At 34.8% G+C, this 19,319-nt stretch overlaps 1 protein-coding gene across 1 annotated transcript in view; it reads left to right on the top strand.

Moving 5' to 3' along the window:
- LOC128518360 (uncharacterized) overlaps positions 1–19,319 on the top strand; it is a 38,119-nt gene that overhangs the window by 6,945 nt on the left and 11,855 nt on the right. Inside the window, exons 9-29 of the mRNA XM_053491436.1 lie at positions 664–825; positions 903–1,040; positions 2,808–2,969; positions 3,044–3,181; positions 4,122–4,283; positions 4,361–4,498; positions 6,264–6,425; positions 6,500–6,637; positions 7,577–7,738; positions 7,816–7,953; positions 9,720–9,881; positions 9,956–10,093; positions 11,033–11,194; positions 11,277–11,414; positions 12,505–12,666; positions 12,744–12,881; positions 14,471–14,556; positions 17,875–17,908; positions 18,142–18,276; positions 18,441–18,719; positions 18,795–18,932. Of these exons, the coding sequence (XP_053347411.1) occupies positions 664–825; positions 903–1,040; positions 2,808–2,969; positions 3,044–3,181; positions 4,122–4,283; positions 4,361–4,498; positions 6,264–6,425; positions 6,500–6,637; positions 7,577–7,738; positions 7,816–7,953; positions 9,720–9,881; positions 9,956–10,093; positions 11,033–11,194; positions 11,277–11,414; positions 12,505–12,666; positions 12,744–12,881; positions 14,471–14,556; positions 17,875–17,908; positions 18,142–18,276; positions 18,441–18,719; positions 18,795–18,932 (3,072 nt within the window). The remainder of the gene's footprint in view (positions 1–663; positions 826–902; positions 1,041–2,807; positions 2,970–3,043; positions 3,182–4,121; positions 4,284–4,360; positions 4,499–6,263; positions 6,426–6,499; positions 6,638–7,576; positions 7,739–7,815; positions 7,954–9,719; positions 9,882–9,955; positions 10,094–11,032; positions 11,195–11,276; positions 11,415–12,504; positions 12,667–12,743; positions 12,882–14,470; positions 14,557–17,874; positions 17,909–18,141; positions 18,277–18,440; positions 18,720–18,794; positions 18,933–19,319) is intronic.

The following is a 19,319-nucleotide window of genomic DNA, read 5'->3' as shown; positions in this document are numbered from 1 at the left end:
CTTTTTTTCTTTACTTTTATACAAAAAGTACAGCACATTTAACAAGTTACAGGACAAAAAAACAGCTAAGCAAAGCAAATCCCACCTGAGCATCTACCATCTAGCTTTTATAGTTGTATCCTTATACAAAGAAACAACAACGCCAAAGAAAAAAAAAACATTCTATGCTTTAGATTTTATGTTGCCACTGAAATAATGGATTTTTAAGACTAATAAAATGAGAAGTTCCCCAACGATCTTTTTAGGAATAACAAATAAGCCGAGGTGCAAGTGTAAACCTTGGGAAATTTCTGCATTGGCAAGATTTTGCTCTCCACTGTTTCCTAGTTGTTTTCATAAGATTTGACTGAAAAGTGCCTTTCAGACTACAAGATATTTTCAGTTACCCATCATGTTAAAATTTTGAATGAGTGTGTGGGTGTTGACCAGAGGTCCTACCACAGTTGTAAAAATGGGAATAAATACAATGGTCACCATTGGCCGCCTTGGTCCCTAGTTGGACTACAGAGGTTCCTAGATGAATGGAGTGTAAAAGTACAGTGTGTAATTATGAGAGTTTGAAATGTGAGTCTTAACCATCCAACAAATATCAGAATTTTGATAGGTAAAAAATTATATATAGTTATAGTAATTCATGGAAAATGTCAAACCCTTTCCCATCAGACACCTGCAGAGGAGGAACAGAAGAATGTCCCTGCTCCTTTGGTGAAATCTGTAAATGAAAAAGACTCTGTGGTTTTCTGTGACAGCAACAATTACTGCCCTGATAGTACAACCTGCTGCAGGACTCCTTTTGGGCAGTGGACATGCTGCCCACACATTGTGGTTGGTATTACATCTAATAAAATCATGAATGTGGTAGGTTAGTGAGTATGATTTTAACATTTTCTCTGATTGTTTAGGGTCAGTGCTGCCGTGATGGTCGCCACTGCTGCCCCTTTGGTTTTCGCTGTGACAGCACGTCTACTCGCTGTTTCAGGGGAGAACTGAGTCTTTCTGCATCTCCACAGATTGCTGCCATTCAGAGCAACAGCATCCAGGTACAAAACAATAACTTTCTGCCCTTTACAAATAAAATGACTGTTATGTAATAAATTTTAAACATTAGCAAAATATCAAACTATAAAGTGAATAGGTGTATAGGGGAAGCAAGATAGTTCATAAATCACATCTGTTACCTAAAATATAGTAAGCTTTGTGTTTGTGAAGAATAAACCACATAGCGACATGCTGCTATAGAAAATAAGGTAATTCATGCAGACCACCTGATGGGATGATTGCAATGACAAAAATACAAACATAATTATGAAAGAAGCTTATCCAAATTGATCAATACGAAATATAACTAAGTGAATTGAAAATTATCTTGCCTGCAGAATGTTCTTTCTTAATTCATTTGTAAGTGGTGCACATGACAAAGTATGTTTGACAAGATTGAGTTTAAGCTGTAATATTTCAGGTTAATTACTTTCTCATTTTCTTAAAGAAAAATCCTTGAAAATGTTAAATCTCTGCATGCCCAAAAGAGAATTTCCAGTTAAAAAAAAAAAATTTTCTATCTGTTTTTTTGATCCCTTAAAGCAGGTCTGTAGAGTTGTGTCTGGCTGTCTAGAAACTATTTTTAAAGTCTTTTTAAAATTAACAAAACCAAAAATAAATACACTATCATATACATGTCTACAGTAAAGCTACCATAGTTGTGTCCTTTAACAACAGCGGAAAAAAACCCATAACATTTATATTTATTTGTTCCAATATTAACTGCTTTAGATTTTATTTTGTCAATGAAATATTGGACCTTAAAGAATCATGAAATTATACATTCTCCCAATCTTGTTTAGAAATAACAAATGAGCCAAGATGCAAATGTAAACCTTGGGCAATTTCTGCATTGGCAAAATATTGCTCTCTACTGTTTCCTAATTGTTTTCAACATTTGATATACACTACCGTTCAAAAGTCTGGGGTCACTTTCTAACTCCATGATCGTTCCTGATTTTTATTTCTTTCTACATTGTAAGGAATGCTGAAGAGGTCCAAAAAAATGCATTAATTTCCTTTAAACAGTTAATAGTGAGATGTGTCTGCTACTTATGCTCTGTAAAGACTTCATAACGCCTCTAATCTGAGGTGCTGTTAATTGGTCATTTTTCAGGCTGATAACTCTAAATGAACTTCTCTTCTGCGGCAGAGGTAGGTTTTGGTCTCGCCCTCCTGGGATGGCCTTCATGAGAGCCAGTTTCATTATGGTGCTGGACGGATTTTGCAAATGCACTTGACAATACTGTTCTTGCAAGAACTATTACAGAAAGGCTGACCTCTGTGTCTTAAAATAACAACTAACTGTTGTTTTTGTTGTTGTTACGTAATTAGCTAATTCCATATGTGTTATTTTACAGTTTTGAAATCCCCAGTATTGTTATAGAATGTAGAAAATAAATCACTAAACAAAAACAAATAAATTTGCAAATGACCCCAAACTTTTGAACGGTAGTGTATATACAAAAAACAAGTGCCTTCCATACTACAAGATATTTTCAGGTGCCCATAATTTAAACATCTGTTTTTTTTTTCACTATTTACCTTTTAACAATGTACAGTATAATTGATTAATATATAGACCTCCTAAGGTAACCACTAAAAGTTTCAATTGGTTTTTTAACTAATTGTAATATTACAGTGTGTAGTTGTACCAGTAGGGAATTTGAGTGTTGACCATGCAATGAATATTGGAATATTAATATGTTAAACCAAAACTATATATATTTAAAGAAATTCATGGTAAATGTCAAACCCTTTCCCATCAGACACCTGCAGAGGAGGAACAGAAGAATGTCCCTGCTCCTTTGGTGAAATCTGTAAATGAAAAAGACTCTGTGGTTTTCTGTGACAGCAACAATTACTGCCCTGATAGTACAACCTGCTGCAGGACTCCTTTTGGGCGGTGGACATGTTGCGTACACAGACAGGTTGGTATTTTTCAGAAAATCATGAATGTGGTAGGTAAGTGAGTGTGATCTTAACATTTTGTCTGATTGTTTAGGGTCGGTGCTGCCGTGATGGCCTCCACTGCTGCCCCTCAGGTTTTCGCTGTGACAGCACGTCTACTCGCTGTTTCAGGGGAGAACTGAGTCTTCCTGCATCTCCACAGATTGCTGCCATTCAGAGCAACAGCATCCAGGTACAAGACAAATTGATAATCTTCTTTTTTCCTGCAATACAGTTTTACACAAATAAAATACCTAATGTAAAAAAAAGGTTGTGCACATGCAAAAATATTTTTTACAAGATTAAAAAAATGATATGCTGTATGTCCCCCACTTAATGTCAAATTTCTACATAAACACAAGATAATTTCCATTTAAACATGATTTTTTTTGTTTGCACGTTTGTATTTGTTTAGGAGAGATCCCTTAAGATGTCTGAGTGTGTTTTTAATTTTTTTTTATTTTACTTTTATGCAAAAAGTACAGTACATTTAAAATACATTCTTAAAGTTAACGAGACAAAAATCCCACTATCGAAGCTAATCCTACCCGAGCATCTACCATCTAGCTTCCATAGTTGTGTCCTTATTCAAAGAAACAAAAATGTCTATTAAAAAAATAATAAAAACATTCTATGCTTTAGATTTTATGTTGCCACTGAAATAATGGATTTTTAAGGCTAATAAAATGAGAAGTTCCCCAACGATCTTTTTAGGAATAACAAATAAGCCGAGGTGCAAGTGTAAACCTTGGGCAATTTCTGCATTGGCAAGATTTTGCTCTCCACTGTTTCCTAATTGTTTTTTATAAGATTTGACTGAAAAGTGCCTTTCAGACTACAAGATATTTTCAGTTACCCATCATGTTAAAATTTTGAATGAGTGTGTGAGTGTTGACCAGAGGTCCTACCACAGTTGTAAAAATGGGAATAAATACAATGGTCACCATTGGCCGCCTTGGTCCCTAGTTGGACTACAGAGGTTCCTAGATGAATGGAGTGTAAAAGTACAGTGTGTAATTATGAGAGTTTGAAATGTGAGTCTTAACCATCCAACAAATATCAGAATTTTAATAGGTAAAAAATTATATATAGTTATAGTAATTCATGGTAAATGTCAAACCCTTTCCCATCAGACACCTGCAGAGGAGGAACAGAAGAATGTCCCTGCTCCTTTGGTGAAATCTGTAAATGAAAAAGACTCTGTGGTTTTCTGTGACAGCAACAATTACTGCCCTGATAGTACAACCTGCTGCAGGACTCCTTTTGGGCAGTGGACATGCTGCCCACACATTGTGGTTGGTATTACATCTAATAAAATCATGAATGTGGTAGGTTAGTGAGTATGATTTTAACATTTTCTCTGATTGTTTAGGGTCAGTGCTGCCGTGATGGTCGCCACTGCTGCCCCTTTGGTTTTCGCTGTGACAGCACGTCTACTCGCTGTTTCAGGGGAGAACTGAGTCTTTCTGCATCTCCACAGATTGCTGCCATTCAGAGCAACAGCATCCAGGTACAAAACAATAACTTTCTGCCCTTTACAAATAAAATGACTGTTATGTAATAAATTTTAAACATTAGCAAAATATCAAACTATAAAGTGAATAGGTGTATAGGGGAAGCAAGATAGTTCATAACTCACATCTGTTACCTAAAATATAGTAAGTTTTGTGTTTGTGAAGAATAAACCACATAGCGACATGCTGCTATAGGAAATAAGGTAATTCATGCAGACCACCTGATGGGATGATTGCAATGACAAAAATACAAACATAATTATGAAAGAAGCTTATCCAAATTGATCAATACGAAATATAACTAAGTGAATTGAAAATTATCTTGCCTGCAGAATGTTCTTTCTTAATTCATTTGTAAGTGGTGCAAATGACAAAGCATGTTTGACAAGATTGAGTTTAAGCTGTAATATTTCAGATTAATTACTTTCTCATTTTCTTAAAGAAAAAATCCTTGAAAATGTTAAATCTCTGCATGCCCAAAAGAGAATTTCCAGTTAAAAAAACAATTTTCTATCTGTTTTTTTGATCCCTTAAAGCAGGTCTGTAGAGTTGTGTCTGGCTGTCTAGAAACTATTTTTAAAGTCTTTTTAAAATTAACAAAACCAAAAATAAATACACTATCATATACATGTCTACAGTAAAGCTACCATAGTTGTGTCCTTTAACAACAGCGGAAAAAAACCCATAACATTTATATTTATTTGTTCCAATATTAACTGCTTTAGATTTTATTTTGTCAATGAAATATTGGACCTTAAAGAATCATGAAATTATACATTCTCCCAATCTTGTTTAGAAATAACAAATGAGCCAAGATGCAAATGTAAACCTTGGGCAATTTCTGCATTGGCAAAATATTGCTCTCTACTGTTTCCTAATTGTTTTCAACATTTGATATACACTACCGTTCAAAAGTCTGGGGTCACTTTCTAACTCCATGATCGTTCCTGATTTTTATTTCTTTCTACATTGTAAGGAATGCTGAGGAGGTCCAAAAAAATGCATTAATTTCCTTTAAACAGTTAATAGTGAGATGTGTCTGCTACTTATGCTCTGTAAAGACTTCATAACGCCTCTAATCTGAGGTGCTGTTAATTGGTCATTTTTCAGGCTGATAACTCTAAATGAACTTCTCTTCTGCGGCAGAGGTAGGTTTTGGTCTCGCCCTCCTGGGATGGCCTTCATGAGAGCCAGTTTCATTATGGTGCTGGACGGATTTTGCAAATGCACTTGACAATACTGTTCTTGCAAGAACTATTACAGAAAGGCTGACCTCTGTGTCTTAAAATAACAACTAACTGTTGTTTTTGTTGTTGTTACGTAATTAGCTAATTCCATATGTGTTATTTTACAGTTTTGAAATCCCCAGTATTGTTATAGAATGTAGAAAATAAATCACTAAACAAAAACAAATAAATTTGCAAATGACCCCAAACTTTTGAACGGTAGTGTATATACAAAAAACAAGTGCCTTCCATACTACAAGATATTTTCAGGTGCCCATAATTTAAACATCTGTTTTTTTTTTCACTATTTACCTTTTAACAATGTACAGTATAATTGATTAATATATAGACCTCCTAAGGTAACCACTAAAAGTTTCAATTGGTTTTTTAACTAATTGTAATATTACAGTGTGTAGTTGTACCAGTAGGGAATTTGAGTGTTGACCATGCAATGAATATTGGAATATTAATATGTTAAACCAAAACTATATATATTTAAAGAAATTCATGGTAAATGTCATCTCTTTCCCATCAGACACCTGAAGGGGAGGAACAGAAGAATGTCCCTGCTCCTTTGGTGAAATCTGTAAATGAAAAGGACTCTGTGGTTCGCTGTGACCGCAACAATTACTGCCCTGATCGTACGACGTGCTGCAGGACTCCTTTTGGGCGGTGGACATGTTGCGTACACAGACAGGTTGGTATTTTTCAGAAAATCATGAATGTGGTAGGTAAGTGAGTGTGATCTTAACATTTTGTCTGATTGTTTAGGGTCGGTGCTGCCGTGATGGCCTCCACTGCTGCCCCTCAGGTTTTCGCTGTGACAGCACGTCTACTCGCTGTTTCAGGGGAGAACTGAGTCTTCCTGCATCTCCACAGATTGCTGCCATTCAGAGCAACAGCATCCAGGTACAAGACAAATTGATAATCTTCTTTCTTCCTGCAATACAGTTTTACACAAATAAAATACCTAATGTAAAAAAAAGGTTGTGCACATGCAAAAATATTTTTTACAAGATTAAAAAAATGATATGCTGTATGTCCCCCACTTAATGTCAAATTTCTACATAAACACAAGATAATTTCCATTTAAACATGATTTTTTTTGTTTGCACGTTTGTATTTGTTTAGGAGAGATCCCTTAAGATGTCTGAGTGTGTTTTTTATTTTTTTTATTTTACTTTTATGCAAAAAGTACAGTACATTTAAAATACATTCTTAAAGTTAACGAGACAAAAATCCCACTATCGAAGCTAATCCTACCCGAGCATCTACCATCTAGCTTCCATAGTTGTGTCCTTATTCAAAGAAACAAAAATGTCTATTAAAAAAATAATAAAAACATTCTATGCTTTAGATTTTATGTTGCCACTGAAATAATGGATTTTTAAGGCTAATAAAATGAGAAGTTCCCCAACGATCTTTTTAGGAATAACAAATAAGCCGAGGTGCAAGTGTAAACCTTGGGCAATTTCTGCATTGGCAAGATTTTGCTCTCCACTGTTTCCTAATTGTTTTTTATAAGATTTGACTGAAAAGTGCCTTTCAGACTACAAGATATTTTCAGTTACCCATCATGTTAAAATTTTGAATGAGTGTGTGAGTGTTGACCAGAGGTCCTACCACAGTTGTAAAAATGGGAATAAATACAATGGTCACCATTGGCCGCCTTGGTCCCTAGTTGGACTACAGAGGTTCCTAGATGAATGGAGTGTAAAAGTACAGTGTGTAATTATGAGAGTTTGAAATGTGAGTCTTAACCATCCAACAAATATCAGAATTTTAATAGGTAAAAAACTATATATAGTTATAGTAATTCATGGTAAATGTCAAACCCTTTCCCATCAGACACCTGCAGAGGAGGAACAAAAGAATGTCCCTGCTCCTTTGGTGAAATCTGTAAATGAAAAAGACTCTGTGGTTTTCTGTGACAGCAACAATTACTGCCCTGATAGTACAACCTGCTGCAGGACTCCTTTTGGGCAGTGGACATGCTGCCCACACATTGTGGTTGGTATTACATCTAATAAAATCATGAATGTGGTAGGTTAGTGAGTATGATCTTAACATTTTCTCTGATTGTTTAGGGTCAGTGCTGCCGTGATGGTCGCCACTGCTGCCCCTTTGGTTTTCGCTGTGACAGCACGTCTACTCGCTGTTTCAGGGGAGAACTGAGTCTTTCTGCATCTCCACAGATTGCTGCCATTCAGAGCAACAGCATCCAGGTACAAAACAATAACTTTCTGCCCTTTACAAATAAAATGACTGTTATGTAATAAATTTTAAACATTAGCAAAATATCAAACTATAAAGTGAATAGGTGTATAGGGGAAGCAAGATAGTTCATAACTCACATCTGTTACCTAAAATATAGTAAGTTTTGTGTTTGTGAAGAATAAACCACATAGCGACATGCTGCTATAGGAAATAAGGTAATTCATGCAGACCACCTGATGGGATGATTGCAATGACAAAAATACAAACATAATTATGAAAGAAGCTTATCCAAATTGATCAATACGAAATATAACTAAGTGAATTGAAAATTATCTTGCCTGCAGAATGTTCTTTCTTAATTCATTTGTAAGTGGTGCACATGACAAAGTATGTTTGACAAGATTGAGTTTAAGCTGTAATATTTCAGGTTAATTACTTTCTCATTTTCTTAAAGAAAAATCCTTGAAAATGTTAAATCTCTGCATGCCCATAAGAGAATTTCCAGTTAAAAAAAACAATTTTCTATCTGTTTTTTTGATCCCTTAAAGCAGGTCTGTAGAGTTGTGTCTGGCTGTCTAGAAACTATTTTTAAAGTCTTTTTAAAATTAACAAAACCAAAAATAAATACACTATCATATACATGTCTACAGTAAAGCTACCATAGTTGTGTCCTTTAACAACAGCGGAAAAAAACCCATAACATTTATATTTATTTGTTCCAATATTAACTGCTTTAGATTTTATTTTGTCAATGAAATATTGGACCTTAAAGGATCATGAAATTATACATTCTCCCAATCTTGTTTAGAAATAACAAATGAGCCAAGATGCAAATGTAAACCTTGGGCAATTTCTGCATTGGCAAAATATTGCTCTCTACTGTTTCCTAATTGTTTTCAACATTTGATATACACTACCGTTCAAAAGTCTGGGGTCACTTTCTAACTCCATGATCGTTCCTGATTTTTATTTCTTTCTACATTGTAAGGAATGCTGAAGGCGTCCAAAAAAATGCATTAATTTCCTTTAAACAGTTAATAGTGAGATGTGTCTGCTACTTATGCTCTGTAAAGACTTCATAACGCCTCTAATCTGAGGTGCTGTTAATTGGTCATTTTTCAGGCTGATAACTCTAAATGAACTTCTCTTCTGCGGCAGAGGTAGGTTTTGGTCTCGCCCTCCTGGGATGGCCTTCATGAGAGCCAGTTTCATTATGGTGCTGGACGGATTTTGCAAATGCACTTGACAATACTGTTCTTGCAAGAACTATTACAGAAAGGCTGACCTCTGTGTCTTAAAATAACAACTAACTGTTGTTTTTGTTGTTGTTACGTAATTAGCTAATTCCATATGTGTTATTTTACAGTTTTGAAATCCCCAGTATTGTTATAGAATGTAGAAAATAAATCACTAAACAAAAACAAATAAATTTGCAAATGACCCCAAACTTTTGAACGGTAGTGTATATACAAAAAACAAGTGCCTTCCAGACTTCAAGATATTTTCAGGTGCCCATAATTTAAACATCTGTTTTTTTTTTCACTATTTACCTTTTAACAATGTACAGTATAATTGATTAATATATAGACCTCCTAAGGTAACCACTAAAAGTTTCAATTGGTTTTTTAACTAATTGTAATATTACAGTGTGTAGTTGTACCAGTAGGGAATTTGAGTGTTGACCATGCAATGAATATTGGAATATTAATATGTTAAACCAAAACTATATATATTTAAAGAAATTCATGGTAAATGTCAAACCCTTTCCCATCAGACACCTGCAGAGGAGGAACAGAAGAATGTCCCTGCTCCTTTGGTGAAATCTGTAAATGAAAAAGACTCTGTGGTTTTCTGTGACAGCAACAATTACTGCCCTGATAGTACAACCTGCTGCAGGACTCCTTTTGGGCGGTGGACATGTTGCGTACACAGACAGGTTGGTATTTTTCAGAAAATCATGAATGTGGTAGGTAAGTGAGTGTGATCTTAACATTTTGTCTGATTGTTTAGGGTCGGTGCTGCCGTGATGGCCTCCACTGCTGCCCCTCAGGTTTTCGCTGTGACAGCACGTCTACTCGCTGTTTCAGGGGAGAACTGAGTCTTCCTGCATCTCCACAGATTGCTGCCATTCAGAGCAACAGCATCCAGGTACAAGACAAATTGATAATCTTCTTTCTTCCTGCAATACAGTTTTACACAAATAAAATACCTAATGTAAAAAAAAGGTTGTGCACATGCAAAAATATTTTTTACAAGATTAAAAAAATGATATGCTGTATGTCCCCCACTTAATGTCAAATTTCTACATAAACACAAGATAATTTCCATTTAAACATGATTTTTTTTGTTTGCACGTTTGTATTTGTTTAGGAGAGATCCCTTAAGATGTCTGAGTGTGTTTTTTATTTTTTTTTATTTTACTTTTATGCAAAAAGTACAGTACATTTAAAATACATTCTTAAAGTTAATGAGACAAAAATCCCACTATCGAAGCTAATCCTACCCGAGCATCTACCATCTAGCTTCCATAGTTGTGTCCTTATTCAAAGAAACAAAAATGTCTATTAAAAAAATAATAAAAACATTCTATGCTTTAGATTTTATGTTGCCACTGAAATAATGGATTTTTAAGGCTAATAAAATGAGAAGTTCCCCAACGATCTTTTTAGGAATAACAAATAAGCCGAGGTGCAAGTGTAAACCTTGGGCAATTTCTGCATTGGCAAGATTTTGCTCTCCACTGTTTCCTAATTGTTTTCATAAGATTTGACTGAAAAGTGCCTTTCAGACTACAAGATATTTTCAGTTACCCATCATGTTAAAATTTTGAATGAGTGTGTGAGTGTTGACCAGAGGTCCTACCACAGTTGTAAAAATGGGAATAAATACAATGGTCACCATTGGCCGCCTTGGTCCCTAGTTGGACTACAGAGGTTCCTAGATGAATGGAGTGTAAAAGTACAGTGTGTAATTATGAGAGTTTGAAATGTGAGTCTTAACCATCCAACAAATATCAGAATTTTAATAGGTAAAAAATTATATATAGTTATAGTAATTCATGGAAAATGTCAAACCCTTTCCCATCAGACACCTGCAGAGGAGGAACAGAAGAATGTCCCTGCTCCTTTGGTGAAATCTGTAAATGAAAAAGACTCTGTGGTTTTCTGTGACAGCAACAATTACTGCCCTGATAGTACAACCTGCTGCAGGACTCCTTTTGGGCAGTGGAAATGCTGCCCACACATTGTGGTTGGTATTACAGTACATCTAATAAAATCATGAATGTGGTAGGTTAGTGAGTATGATTTTAAATTTTTTTCTGATTGTTTAGGGTCAGTGCTGCCGTGATGGCCTCCACTGCTGCCCCTTTGGTTTTCGCTGTGACAGCACGTCTACTCGCTGTTTCAGGGGAGAACTGAGTCTTTCTGCATCTCCACAGATTGCTGCCATTCAGAGCAACAGCATCCAGGTACAAGACAAATCAATAACCTTCTCCCTTTCTGCAACACTGTGTTACACAAATAAAATACCTTATTTAATAAACTTTAAACATTAGTAAAATGGCAAACTATATAAATGCAAGTATAATGGAAGTAAGATGACTCATGAATCAAATTAGCTAGCATATGGTACACATTGTGTTTTCTGCATAAATTTACACATGATGGTGTAATTTATGTAAAGCCCATGATGGGATTTATGCAAGAAAAACCAAATATACATACAAAAATTTTGTGAAAATAAAAAATTTTCTTGTGTGCCTGAAATTTTTTTTTATTTTCACCAGTTTTTTTTTTAAGAAAGTTTTAAGTTGTGCACGTGCAAAAATACTTTTTTACAAGATTGAATCTGTCTAAAAAAAAAAATATATATATATATGCTCTATGTCCCCTACCTACTTTCTAATTTTCCTAAAGAAAAATCCTTGATAATGTCAAATTTCTACATGAACACAAGATAATTTCCAGTTAAACATGATTTTTTGTTTGCATTTCTGTCTTTGTTTAGGAAAAATCCCTTAAAGAAGGTCTGTAGGTGTGTGTCTGATTGTTAGCACTACAATTTCTTTTTTTCTTTACTTTTATACAAAAAGTACAGCACATTTAACAAGTTACAGGACAAAAAAACAGCTAAGCAAAGCAAATCCCACCTGAGCATCTACCATCTAGCTTTTATAGTTGTATCCTACAAAGAAACAACAACGCCAAAGAAAAAAAAACATTCTATGCTTTAGATTTTATGTTCCCACTGAAATAATGGATTTTTAAGGCTAATAAAATGAGAAGTTCCCTAACGATCTTTTTAGGAATAACAAATAAGCCGAGGTGCAAGTGTAAACCTTGGGCAATTTCTGCATTGGCAAGATTTTGCTCTCCACTGTTTCCTAATTGTTTTCATAAGATGTGATTTAAAAATGCCTTTCAGACTACAAGATATTTTCAGTTACCCATCATGTTAAAATTTTGAATGAGTGTGCAACAAATATCAGAATTTTAATAGGTAAAAAATTATATATAGTTATAGTAATTCATGGAAAATGTCAAACCCTTTCCCATCAGACACCTGCAGAGGAGGAACAGAAGAATGTCCCTGCTCCTTTGGTGAAATCTGTAAATGAAAAAGACTCTGTGGTTTTCTGTGACAGCAACAATTACTGCCCTGATAGTACAACCTGCTGCAGGACTCCTTTTGGGCAGTGGACATGCTGCCCACACATTGTGGTTGGTATTACATCTAATAAAATCATGAATGTGGTAGGTTAGTGAGTATAATTTTAACATTTTCTCTGATTGTTTAGGGTCAGTGCTGCCGTGATGGTCTCCACTGCTGCCCCTTTGGTTTTCGCTGTGACAGCACGTCTACTCGCTGTTTCAGGGGAGAACTGAGTCTTCCTGCATCTCCACAGATTGCTGCCATTCAGAGCAACAGCATCCAGGTACAAGACGGAGCAATAACCTTCTCCCTTTATTCAGTTTGTACACAAATAAAATGACTGTTATGTAATGAATAAACATTAGAAAAATGTTAAACTGTGAAGTGAATAGGTGTTTAGGGACGCAAGATAGCTCATGAATTCAGGACACCTGCCGTAGGAAAGGCATTGTGTTTTGTAAGGAATGAAACAGACATTCTGCTATATCACATTAATAAACAATATGGTGGTGTAGTTCATGCAGTGACATTTGCAAAAAAAATATATCTATATATAATTTTTTTAATCTTGTGAAAATGCCAAATTATCAGTTTTATTAGCATAATAACCTTTTCCCTTTCTTACATGATTTCGTTATTGTAATTGATGTTAAACGTTAGCAAGTGGCCCGCTATAAAAAGTTTTTATATAAGAGAGAAAGATTAATCAAATCTGTGACTGATAATAGGGTTTTAATTGTGTAAGGCATGACATATTGTTCAAAGAAAAAAAATCAACAATGTGGGTGCTAAGTATGATTTAGTTTTTTTCTTAAAAATATATGATCTCTTGCAGGTGAATTACAGAATATAAATATATTCCCTTATTTCTTATCTAGACACAAAGGCCTGCAAAGTCGTTGCACACCCCTTTATGTAACATTAGAAATCCACAGCCATACAAGCTGTTTCAGACAGTTGTCATTGCATCAATTCCAACGACTCCACTGACAGTTGAATGTGATTGCCTGGTCTTTTGAAATTCAATCTTATGACATATTTTACATTTTATTGCTTTGCAATTTCCAGTACATGTTCTAATACAAACTGTTTAATGGTGTGGTTAAAATGTGGCTGCTCTGAAAGTACAGTAATGTTACGTGATAACTGTTTCCCACCTTCATTTAATTGTAACAACCCACAATGCAACTATAAGTAACCATAAGCAATGTTGATGTGGGCAAGACATTGCACTTCACCACAGTCCAGTGGTTTTTACAAGCATGGTTAAAAAGCTAGATGTATTTATGTGTTTATATACATATTTTTAAGTTTGTGATGTATTTTCTACATTGCAGAAGAACACTAAATATTCCCAAACTATGAAATAACACATAAGGCATTGGGTCATTAAGTACCAACAACAGCAACAACAGTCAGTTGTTATTTTTAGACAAGAAGGTCAGCCGTTCTGCAAAAATTCTTGCAAAAACTGTATTATCAAGTGCATTTGCAAAACCCAATCAAGCACCATGATGAAACTGTCTTAGGATTGCAAGACCAAAACTTACCTCTGCTGCAGAGAAGACTCCATTTAGAGTTACCAGCCTCAGAAATGACCGATTAACAAACAGCACATCTGACTAGAAATTTATTTTTAAATATTTTGGCTGCCTTCAGAATTGTTTTACCAGGAAGTAAAAGAAAACGAAAATAAATAAAAATCAGAAAGGGCCATTGAATTCGAATAAACTTTTGACTGGTAGTCTGTCTGTGTGTGTGTGTGTGTGTGTGTGTGTGTGTGTGTGTGTGTGTGTGCGTGTGTATGTGTGTTTGTGTGTGTGTAGAATCTTCGACCTCTTATCTCAACTGAAATCTGTGTTTAAACTCCAGAAACTAGCTGGCATTATACACTGCAGTGACCGATTCTATTGCCCGGCTGGAAAAAGCTGCTGCAAGACACCAACTGGCCAGTTGGCGTGCTGTCCATAAGCTCTGGTATCTATCTTTTTAGACTCTTTCTTGACTCTAGATAGCTACCAAACCTTCCATATGTTCCCTATAAGCTAGCTTCATATGTTTTGGAAAGTGACACAATTTGTAAATTTGTGTTTGTGCCTCTTTACACTGCCACAATCAAGATGTTTTTTAAATGTTGAATTCCAGCTTTAATTCAAACGTTTAACATAAATATTATTATCAAATATCATTATCAAAGGTTCCAAAGAAAATTGGACAACCTCATACATATTAGGATTATTTTTAATCCTGGGATGCAAAAAGTTTGTAGTCAATGACTGCCTGAAGTCTCGAACTCACTTATACCACAAAATGCTGATTTTCCTGCCTTTCCCAGGCCCTTATGGGGTCTTTTTGCCCTTAGTTGCATCTTTAATAAGTGAAAAAGAGATTAGTGGGGTTGAGGTTATATGACAAAATTAAACCTTTGAAATTCAAGCCTTTAAATAATTTTTATTGCTTTATTTCAAATCCATTGTTATCATATAAGGCAGAGATGCAAACATTGTGTATTCTTCAATACTTATGCAAATGACTTTGGGTATTATTTCTAAAATATAGATTTATTCCTAAAACACATTCTCTTCTTATGTATAATAATAGTAATAAAAAGAATACTTCTAATTCTAATTATTTTTTCCTTTCTAATTGTCTTTTAAAGGGTCAGTGTTGCAAGGATGGAAAGCATTGCTGTGAATATGGCTATGACTGAAATTCTACATTTACTAAGTGCATAAGCCACTACGCAACCGTTCCTGCTTTTCTCACAAAAAAAGCCTTGGTCCTTTGAATTTTTGCTTGATTAACAAACATTTATAAGATTTCTTGTCTGATTTATTATTATTATTATTATTATTATTATTATTATTATTATTATTATTATTAATTATGCCACAACAAGCAGCAACAGTTACATATTATTCTTTCTCTTTAACTTAAAAGGAACAAAAATAAATTAAATACAAAAAGAAATTGCTTAAAGCATGTGCAATCAATAAAATCGCATCAATTTTGCATCAAAAGTTCATGATTTCTAGTGTGATTGTATTTTGTATACACATTATTTAATTATTTTATCATCATTATCATTGTTTTTTATTGCTGTATTTCTTTTATCTTATCATAAGACATATACACTCTCCGGCCACTTCATTAGGTAAATCTTGCTAGTACTGGGTTGGACCCACCTTTGCCTTTAGAACTGCCCTAACACTTTATGCCATAAATTCAACAAGGTGCTGGAAACAATCCTTAGAGATTTTGGTCAATATTACCATGACAGCATCACGCATGATGTGAATCTCCCATTTCACCACATCCCTGCTCTGCCAATCATTGTATCACTGCCATTTATTGTAGCTACTGTAGAAACCTAAAACTCTTGGTTAAATATGATAGTCTGGATTATTTGCTCTTTAGTATTTGATTATTTGCTTAATCATGCTGATTATGCATGCAAACATTCATTTCTATACTGCTGCTAGCCACTAGAGGGCCTCAGAGACATCCTTAGGATGTAACCCTTGAATTAAATCCTTAGGGATGGCATCAAGTGATATTGCAAGTGAGTAAAGCAGTGGAAACAAACATCACTTAAACACTTAAATAACACTTACATGCCACTAAAAGAAGTAATACAGAACAAAACATAAATTTAACCCAACATTATAACAGTATTTATGATACCAACATTATAAATAAAATAACATCATACCAGAGTTATACATTTTAAACAATATTCTTACACTTTTAAAGCATTAAAAAATAATTACTGTATTTTCACCCTACACTGGTGCATGGACCCCTAACCATCTGCAAAAACTACTTTTTAGAGTAATATTTAATGAATGCTATTTTGTTCTCTTCTACTTTTAACAGAAGAACAGATAAAGCACATGTGACTCTGGATAAATAAATCCAAATAGTGTGAAATGGACATGAAACTGAAACTTTTATATTTTAGTTATAAAAAACATATAAAAAAGTTGAAATAATAACAACATATTTCAAGAAATAATATTATTCTAAATGCAATTGGCAACAAGAATCATAATAATAATAAATAAGAGAAAAAGATGATCATCATAATAAACCTGATTTTACATAATTTGCAATAAAAATGTCAAAATCTCTATTAACCCTTTATAAGTATTACGTCTAAAGTAGATAAATAAATAAATACATTGTTTTGTATTTTATTTAACACATAGCAAAAACTTTGGCATTCTTAATAAGCAATATGTTGATCACACACACACACACACACACACCGCTGTGTGCTGTGATATGGGGTAACTTCTCAATTTAGAAGACCAATTTCATCATTTAGGCCAGATGCCTGGTTTCACTGGGAGAATTCCCATATAAGGATCGAGGAAGTGCTTAAGTGCTCTTTCTCAGAATTGTTTTTACCATATGCTATACTCCTCCAGCTGCTCCATTCACATGGGTAGTTTACTGCAGGTGCCAAATCCAACTTGGTGGGCATCAGAGCAACAAACTGTGCAGTTGGTTAAGAAAATATTTCAAGCATGCAAAACCACAGGGTGCTGTGTCACTTAAGATTCATTTTACTTTTCTGCTTTTGTGTAAATCTAAATGCAGTCGGTAATAAACACTGAACGTTTTCACCAAAGGCGAAAATAGGAAAATGAGCACAAGCGCAAATATAATCCATCTGTTTTGGCAGATTATTCTTAAACACGTCAGTGAGAACCATCAGATAATAAATACAAGTAACACTGAGCATCAGCAAAAAAAAAATGGTAGTAACAATCTGGACCTTAAACATTTGTAATGAGTAATTTTAAATAAAAATGCAAGGAAGACAAAGTATGTTGGTTTAATGTTAAGTAAGAGTACAGCTTTGCATTTCAATTAAACTAAGACAAAATAAAGCGATATCACTGTTTCTTGACACAATAAAAGAGGAAAGTGTATACTGTAGAATAGTATATCACAACCTGATGAAGACAAAAATGACTAAAATGTGTAGGTGTTTTTTTTTTTTTTTTTTGCCCTGATAAAATGGTGCTTTTAATTTCTTTTCTTCACCTGGGTACCTTGGGTTTTTTCAGAATAAATTCTGAATTTGTTTGTTTTACACATTAAGACATTTTAAGAATACCTCACACATTAAAATATCTTTTACATGCGAAGAGGGAAATGAAAGGATCAGTTCCTTTTTTTTTTGTATGGGGAGGGTTTATATATGCTTGGTTAATGCAATTGCAGGTTAGTATTGCCATTTAAGAAGCAGTGATTGAACATCTGGACAGATATTACTACGAAACAATCCTCGGCATAAGCAAGGCAAGTAGTGACGTGAATTTGTGTACTTTTTCATAGCAGTCCTTTTACATTGAAGTGATTTAAACATTGTACTTAACTTGACAGTCTGGTTTTAAATGTAGGATTTGTAATCATGTTCATTGAGGAAGATATGTTTTAGATATTTAAATTTGACTGCTTTTTTCTGGGACTTCATTGTATTTACTTTAAGCACTAGATGGACAAGTGTGCTTTGTGTTCTCCTCCTTATCTAGATGACTGCTGTGTTAGCGTTGCTCCTGGTAGGGTTGGTTTCTGGCAATATTATCTGTCCAGATGGGACAGAATGTGATGATAAGCATACCTGCTGCCCATCTAACACTGGATATGCATGCTGCCAATATCCATCTGTAAGCACAACTGGAGTTACTCGTTTTTATTTCTGGAGTTGGTCATGTTTAATTAAAACACAGGAATTAGCATGCATTCTCAAAATTAAATATCATTGCATTATAACACAATGTTAAATTACATCCTGTATACATTTGCTAAAACAATGTGTGTATTCTTTAAGGCTGTTTGCTGTCCAGACATGGCACACTGCTGTCCACAGGAATACCAGTGTGACCTAGAAACTCAGCTGTGTAAGAAAAAGGGGCTTCCATGGTATCGAATCCCATTCTCTTCTCAGTTATCTGCACCGGAGGAAGAGAAAAATGCCCCTGCTTCCCTGGTGAAGTCTGATGATTCTTCTGTGTCTGTGGTTCACTGTGACAACATCTATACCTGCCCTGATGGGACGACGTGCTGCAGGACTCCTTATGGACAGTGGACATGCTGCCCATTCACTGTGGTTGGTATTTTCTCAGAAAATCATGACTGTGGTAGATTAGTGAGTGTGATCTTAACATTTTGTCTGATGCTTTAGGGTCAGTGCTGCCCTGATGGGATCCACTGCTGCCCCTTTGGTTATCACTGTGACAGCACGTCTACTCAGTGTTTAAGAGGAGCACTGAGGTTTCCTGCAGCTAAACAGATTGCTGCCATGCAGAGCAACAGCATTCAGGTACACGACAGAACAATTACCTTCTTTAGAAGTTTAGCAGTGAGTATAGTTGATGTATTTTCTGAATGGTACTGTATTCGTCTGTGGTATAGAACAATAACTGGTCAAAGGTTTGAAGGCTTTTTTGAGCTCAGTGATTTCCCAAAAAAAGGTGCACAGTCTAGTTCATGTTATTCACTCTCCGGTGATAATAAAAAGCTAGATCAAATAAGGAAGTGGTTATGGTATTTTTAACAACTTATTTGTTCCCAAGGGCTTTAGAAACAGAATCATGACAAAATATTTACCAGTGCGATAGTGTGATTCACGTGAGGTCATTACTGCTTCCAAGCTGATTAAGTCTAGAACAGCTTGAATTACATTTTTATTTATTAGAAATTATATATT

The sequence above is a fragment of the Clarias gariepinus genome, chromosome 3 (genome assembly GCF_024256425.1).
Source record: "Clarias gariepinus isolate MV-2021 ecotype Netherlands chromosome 3, CGAR_prim_01v2, whole genome shotgun sequence".
In the NCBI taxonomy this organism is placed as follows: Eukaryota; Metazoa; Chordata; class Actinopteri; order Siluriformes; family Clariidae; genus Clarias; species Clarias gariepinus.
This window is presented reverse-complemented; position numbering and strand designations above follow the sequence as displayed.